Here is a 7,725-nt window from a genome sequence, read left to right on the forward strand (position 1 = left end):
CCTAGTCAAAATTTTAACACCACACTTTGCTGGCTCTTATAGAGCAAAGTCCACAGTTCTGGGCCCGAGAGGATGACAGCCCTGCTTTCCCACCCTGCAGTCCGCTTTGGGAAAGGGTCAGAATTCTGTTCGGTTTGCAGAGGGAGGGTCCCAACGTGGCTTCTAAAGAATCAGATCAAGCTAGGATCATCATTTGAAACGAAGCCTTAAGGAACAGGACAGGGGTGCTCCCAAAATTCCTCAGTGGAACAGGCTTCCTGGGGAGGTGGTGGGCTCTCCTTCCTTGGAGGTTTTTAAACAGAGGCTAGGTGACCATCTGACAGCTTACAGATGAAGAGCCTGTGAATTTGGGCTGGGCATTTGTGGGTTTTCTGCATTGTGCTGGGGGTTGGACTAGATGACCTTGGCCCTTTCCAACTCTGTGATTCTATGAAAATGCTTCTCATCCAAATCTCTCCCTTGCTTTTGGAACTGGAGCAAGTTCTTTAGGAATTCATTCCAGGTTTCCTTTTCTAAAATGTTTCCTTTTACCGAACCCTAGTCCATTCTTTCAGTTGGTTCATGAGTTTGTCAAAATATTCAGGTCTAGCTGATCAAAAGTCTCCCAGTTCCTGCACAAAGATCAGCAGATGCTTCCTCTTTCATTCTGTTATTTTTAAAAAAGAATTTCTCTCTGTGCCGCATACCCCTCAGGGCTTCTTTTTTTTTTGTAGCAGGAACTCCTTTGCATATTAGGCCACACACCCTCTGATGTAGCCAGTCCTCCAAGAGCTTACAGGGCTCTTACTACAAGGCCTACTGTAAGCTCCAGGAGGATTGGCTACATCGGGGGTGTGGCCTAATATGCAAAGGAGTTCCTGATATAAAAAAAGTCCTGCCCCTCCTGAAAGAAATCATTCTCCCCTCAGACAAATTGGGAGGGGGGCGGTGACTTGTCATGGCTGAATAATAATACTGCCCCACATTACTGGCCTGTTTGTAAGTAATACAATATATGAGAAGCACTTTGAACCCTGAAAGCGCCACATGAATGCTCAATAACATACATTTCAGTTATAGGGTTGCCAACTATGGGATGGGAATTCCTGGAGATTTGAGGATGGTATCTGGGGAGGAGTAAAGGAACCTTAGCAACATGCAGTGCCACTATAGGGTCTACTCTCCAAAGCAGATATTTTCTCCAGGGGAACTGATTTCTGTAGTCTGGAGATGAGAAGTAATTTCAAGAGATCTCCAGACTCCACCTGGAGCCTGGCAACCCCATTTGGTAAACAGCGCACACTCTGTCCTGAGCAGGGATACTCAGTGTAGTTATTTCCACACACATGGCTATGCATGCAGATCTCTTACCTGTGCATAGATCCAGAGGAGTTAGCCGTGTTAGTCTGTTGCTGCAAAATAGCAAAGAGTTCAGTAGCACCTTTAAGACTAACATTTTATTGCAGCATAAGCTTTTGAGAAACACAGCTCTCTTTGCCAGACTCATATTTGTACAGAGCTTCTTTTTCTTTTCAGCACCCCCCCTCCAAACCTAGCCTTTTCTTCAATTTCATAAGTAGAAGTCCCCAGCTCATTTGATTAAAACACAGTCGTTTTTATTAAAACACACCTTACACACAAAAAGCAAATGGTAAGCATCTCCTTATCCTGCTCCCACATCACAGCTTCAGTGGAATGGCAGCATTTATTTCACAGCGGTAGAGTCATTCGTTGCCTGGAGAGTTACCACGGAGATGGTCAACAACAGAGAACCTGAGACCATGGCACTCCATAGGGTTAAGTGTCCCGCTCAGCACCTATGGAGATGGAGACTTAGGTGTCTTCGCCTTTGTTCGTGGACCAAAACATGTAAAAGACAGCCATGTTTACTTCATACAGCGGCGCACAGGAATGGTACCTCCCCAGCTGGAGAGTAGAATCAAAATATTCTACCAACGTGCTCATTGGCAACTGGCTGGAAGAAAGGCGAAAGGTATGGCGGGGAGACGGTAGGATAAAACTTCCTAGACCGTCAGTGCCGGAGGAAACAGCAGGTGACTTTGAAAGTGTGTTGTCAGTAATAGATCCAGGTGGGCAGCCATGTTGATCTGAATCAGTAGAACAAAATTGAGAGTCCAATAGCACCTTTGAAACCAATGAAGTTGTATTCGGAATGTAAGTTTTTGGGTCCATGCACACTTTGTCAGATGATGAAGTGTGCATGCACACAAAAGCTTATGTTATGAATCAAACTTGGTCTTAAAGGTGTTACTGGACTCCAACTTGGTCCTAACAATAGTTTGAATTAGGCACACGGTGCCAGATCAGGATGCTTAGACCCAGACCTGTCTCAATCACGTAGAAAGTGAGGGGTTGTCTCGTTTTAACAGCAAAACAGACTCCTGGGAGAGGAGTGCAAATAGGATTTCCAGTTCTGGGTTGGGAAATTCCTGGGGATTGGGGCCTGGAAAGGCTGGAGTTTGGGGAGTGGAGGGACCTCAGTGGGGTCTAATGCCAGAGAGTTCACTCTCTAATGCAGACTTTTTCTCCAGAGAGTGATCTCTGTAGTCTGGAACTCAATGGTGATTGTGGGAGATCTCCAGGCCCCAGCTGGAAGCTGGCAACCCAAAGTGCAGAGCTTTTTCCCCTTGCTGTCCCACAATCCCCAGATACAAAGCCTTGGGTGTGGAAAAACAAGAATATTTCCCTACTGATTTTTTCAGGGCTTTTTTTTTATCTGGGGGAATGCAGTGGGACAGAGTTCCGGAATCTCAGTTCTGGAACCTCTTTGAGGAAACAGAATTCTCAAAAAAGGTTTAAAAAATCATGAGCAGCACCTCTGTGTTTCTCTTTCATTTCTCTCTTGTGAGTTTTTCCAGAAAAAAGTCCTGAATTTTTCCTCCAGTTCTATTGATGGACAAATTCGGAGATATGTGGAAGGGGGGAGGGAAAACCCTCTTGTAAAAGGTCTTCCTTTTGCAAAACGATGAGTGTAGGGCTTTTTTTGAGCAGGAAGGCACAGGAACACAATTCCGGCTGGCTTGGCATCGGAGTGTGTGGCCTAATATGCAAATGAGTTCCTGCTGGGCTTTTTCTACAAAAAAGCCAGTGCAAAATAATGGTGGTGTCTGGGCTGTGGCCTAATATGTAAATGAGCTCCTGCTGGGCTTTTTCTACAGAAAAGCCCTGTATGAAACAATGGTGATGCCAGGGGTGTGTGGCCCAATATGCAAATGAGTTCCTGCTGGGCTTTTTCTACAAAAAAACCCCGCCCTGTTTACTTCCCATAGAATGCAAAAGAACCAGCCTGCCGCCATTGACTTGCTAGATCAAGGACTAGGATCATGGCCCTTTTTAAGACAGTTTTGGTTTCAAAATGACTGACTGCTGTTTGTTTGGACTGTCCTAGTTTATTCAAGATCCTGATAAAACCCGCAAGAGTGTCTATGGAAAAGACTACGTTCGCTTTGCCACTGAGGTACCAGACCGAACAGTAATGAGGAAACATAAGAAGAAACTGGAGGCAAGTGGAGGAGGGGGGAGTCAAACTGGAGGTTGCACGGTAGATGTCACCTGGTCTCTCCCTCCCTCTCAGACTCCCAGAGGGGCAAGCTCTTCCACAGAAGGCAAGGAAGAATGCCCTTCCATTGCATGCTTCGCCAACTGTTACCTGGCCATTCTTGTGTATGTTCTGGGGGCACCCCACCTGGAGAGCAAAATGACTGAGAAATTAAGTGTAAATGCTGAACTAACAAATGAATCAAAAGGGGTTTAAAAAAAAACCCCATCAACGCCAGCTTATTCCTTCATAGGGGCTGCCCAGAAAACAGATATTCTCTCATCATGACGAAGCCAAGCACCGACACTTAGTCACCCAATACGATGACCACTTCAACCGGCATGGCTATAACCCTTTGCTGCCGCCACTTCGCAAATGGAGCAGACACAAAATGGGTTGGCTTCCCGAGAAATCGGATTTCCCAGTTGCCGGTATGTGCCCGTGGGATGTCTTAGCAGAGGCCAGGGAGCCATCAGAGTGGTATTCTTGCATGGGAGGCTGGAACTCATTGTTGTGATACTAAGCACCAGGGGTGGAATTCTAGCAGGAGCTCCTTTGCATATTAGGCCACACACCTCTATGTAGCCAATCCTCCAAGAGCTTACCAAAAAAGAGCCTTGTAAGCTCTTGGAGGATTGGCTACATCAGGAGGGCGTGGTCTAATATGCAAAGGAGCACCTGCTAGAATTCCATCTCAGCTAAGCACCATTGTGAATTGCCCTCTCCCTCCCAACAGAGGGAGAGGGTACTTCACAAGGTAAGATCATGCTGACTTTTTTGGCTCTGTCCTTCCCAGGACTTTTTTTGTAGCAGGAACTCCTTTGCATATTAGGCCACACCCCTCTGATGTAGCAAATCCTCCAAGAGCTTACAGGGCTCTTAGTACAGGGCCTACTATAAGCTCCAGGAGGATTGGGTACATCAGAGGGGTGTGGCCTAATATACAAAGGAGTTCCTGGTACAAAAAAAGCCCTGGTCCTTCCCAATCCCTTTTCCTGCTTATATCCCCATTTCCATGTCCACTGGGGCGGGGTTCCTGAGTAGAGGGGCATTTCCCCCACTGTGCCCCTCCATAGCTATGGGCCCACTTTTGTCCATACGTATGTATGTGTGGGCTGTCAAATTGCAAGTAGCTTTTGGCAACTCCAGCAAGGAGCTTTCAAGGCAACTGAGAAGCAGAAGTGGCTGGCCATTGGTGGTCTCCCATCTAAACACTGACATTGCTTAGCTTCTGACGAGATCAGGCTATACCATGTGGCCATTTGGAATCTTACAGACCGCAAAATTATTCCCTGTTTCAGAGCCTCCCACAAACTATGGCCTTTTTGAGCACCTGGTGAGGAAATGGAGTCACAAAGATCCGACTGCGATGAACAGCATCTACGCCGTCTCCTACCACAAGCCTCCAGTTTCTGCTTACCCTGAACACGTACATCCCATCACCACTCGCCTCCTTAAGTCCAGCCATGAGCATTTGCGCCCAAGAACTATAGATGCTTATCTGTGAAAGGGCACCGAAAATCTATGTTTACGCACAACAGTGGTTTAAATACAGTACTTTGACTTAATACAAAAAGTAGCATTTTGTGTCCTCCTGTAAGAAAGTAGAGGCAGAGCACTTGTTGGCAACAAGGCACCATCCCCTGAGGTCCATCTAGGATTGCCAGCCTAGGGGATCCCCCAGAATTACAGCTCATCTCCAGAATACACAGATCAGTTCCCCTGGAGAAAATGGATGCTTTGGAGGGTAGACTATGTGGCATTGTACTCCACAGAGGTCCCTGTCTTCCACAGGCTCCATCCCCAAATCCCCAGGAGTTTCCCAAGCTGGATCTGGCAACCCTACCTACCAGTGGCCAAGGGGAACCTGACAATAAGCATGATCCCCACCCCCTCCTCTTCCTGCAGGTATCAGACCTGGGTAAAACCACAGGCATGAGCCCTTGAGTGAACCAAAGGGCAAGAGGGCTCTCCGGGCAAGGGTCATGGCTCAATGGTAGAGCATCTGCTTTGCGTTTGGAAAGTCCCAGGTTCCACCCGTCCAGGTCTGCAGCCCACATCTCACAGCCTGGAAAAGTCACTTGGGTAGACTGTCCAGATTCATTTGGGTTTTGGTGTATGTATGGATTGACTCAATCAAAGAAGCCATGGCCCTAAGTTTGCAAGACCAGAGCAAGGCTGTGAATGACTGAATGCTTTGGAGGACATTAATTCCTAGGGTCACTATGAGTTAGAGACAACTTGATAGCACTTGACACAACAATTTGTGCAATTTGGAATTTTCTTCCTTTTTTTGTAATCTGCTAGGGTTGGACAGCAGCAGCCTAAAAGCATATGCGTGTGTGAATGAATGAATGAATGAATGAATGAATGAATGAATGAATGAATGAATGGAGCCAACCAGCCAAGGTGACTAGCTGGCTGAGATGTTGCTACTGAGCACTCTTGTTTCTGGGTCTAACAGTTGCACAGAAAATACTCAGAACTGTTAGGGAGGAACAATTAGTGAGCAGAGCTTCTCCATTCAGCAAAATGTCTGCTTTCCCCTTGTGGCCTTCACAGGGACCCATCTGTCAGACCAGGGACTGGCTAAATTATTTTAAGCCATGTGCATCAAGGTGCTCTTTAAGGGATGCTGGGCCCAGGCCCCATCAGGGTTTGAAATAATAATAACCACCATCCTGAATTGGACCAAGGTAAACTCTTTCCAAAATTCCTCCTCATCCAAGTTCCTCTCCGGGTTTTGGAGTTCCACATTATGAAACCAATTCATTAAGAATCTCCTTTTTTAATTGGATTACTGTAGAGCATATAGCACACACTTTAGAGCAATGTTCATTTGTGAATTATAGTCATCCACGTTTCATTTGTGGATTGTTGTAATCGACTTGGCAGAAATTCAGAGAACCACCTTGATTCCATTCTGTTCCTGGGAGGAGGGAATATCAGATGGAATGGTAAGCATAAAAAAGGCTGTTACACAAGCCCAAGGGAGTGAACCCAAGATCCAGGAGAGCTGCAACTCCAGTGGGGAGGAACAGGGGATATATTATTGTAGTGTACTGGGAGCTTCAAACAAAAACCCTTTGTTGGAGAGGCTCCTTGGATCTGCATTCAGATTGGCCGCCCTTGCTGAGCCAGCCAATCAGGTAATACCCATTTGAATGAAGCCCATGGAAATAAGGGTTCTGAGTGCCCATTTTTCTATTGGATTCTTTATCGCTGGAGGTGTTTGGGGTGGAGTTTCTGTGTATATAGTTGGGGCTACCGACGTGTGTTATCAGTTGGGGTTTTGCTAATAAAAGAGTTATTCTGGAATCACTACAGTGCCTGACCCACTACTTTTCAATTGTAACATGTTTGACTGATTTGAAGGGCGAGCTAAATTATATTGGTGATTGGGAGTAATAACAGGTTCTGATCCAGGATGAATTGAAGGCTTGCAAATTCCTGGCCACACCCGCTTAGATCCTGTTACAACCAACAGCTGTTTGTGTGCTTGCAAATCCAGGTAGAGCCTGTTTGATTAAAGGGCATTGCCAGCCTGGTGTGTGGGACTATGGAAACATTCAGACCCCGTAGGTGCAAGGGCAACACCCTTTCTTGCATCAAGCGTGACAATAAACAAGTTGATGTGCAAGAACTCCTATAGACTGCAAGGCTGTTCGATCCTCCCACACATACCACCCTCTGCTGAAAACCAGTTTGGCACTGGGACTTCTGCCTAATTCCATCTGTTCTATACTTGCCAATGCTTTACTATCGGGCAATGGAGAGAAACAGCTTCTCCTTAGCATAGCCCTTGTTTTGATCCATCCTATATGAATTTCTTTGCTTAGCATCTATAGGGGTCTTCAGAGAGTTTCATGGACACTTAATAGGGTTGCCGGCCTCAGGTGGGGCCTGGAGATCTCCCGCTTTTTCAACTGATCTCCAGCTGGCAGAGATCAGCTCCCCCAGAGAATATGGTAAAAGCTCATAATACATGATACAACAAACATGACTGGAAAAAGAGAGAGCCAGAAGCAGAAAGAGCAATTAACATGCGTTGACCCAAGTTGTTAAATGTTGAACTGAGGCTCCAGGATAAAATATTGAGAGAGAAAGGCTGATGAAGGACTGAAACCGTGAGGAATCCCGGGCTAACGGTCCCGTACTCTTTCAGAGACAAGCTTTGCTGGAAATTT

The 7,725-nt window shown here is 46.3% G+C and overlaps 1 protein-coding gene across 1 annotated transcript; it reads left to right on the forward strand.

Moving 5' to 3' along the window:
* Positions 1 to 1,846: 1,846 nt before the first annotated feature.
* CFAP107 (cilia and flagella associated protein 107) lies at positions 1,847 to 5,083 on the forward strand. Its single transcript, XM_060259441.1, has 4 exons — positions 1,847 to 1,972; positions 3,389 to 3,502; positions 3,792 to 3,969; positions 4,840 to 5,083. Exons 1-4 carry the CDS (start codon positions 1,862 to 1,864, stop codon positions 5,043 to 5,045), a joined length of 609 nt encoding a protein of 202 aa, XP_060115424.1. The 5' UTR covers positions 1,847 to 1,861; the 3' UTR covers positions 5,046 to 5,083.
* The last annotated feature ends 2,642 nt before the right edge of the window (positions 5,084 to 7,725 follow it).

Source organism: Heteronotia binoei, chromosome 18, assembly GCF_032191835.1.
Source record: "Heteronotia binoei isolate CCM8104 ecotype False Entrance Well chromosome 18, APGP_CSIRO_Hbin_v1, whole genome shotgun sequence".
In the NCBI taxonomy this organism is placed as follows: Eukaryota; Metazoa; Chordata; class Lepidosauria; order Squamata; family Gekkonidae; genus Heteronotia; species Heteronotia binoei.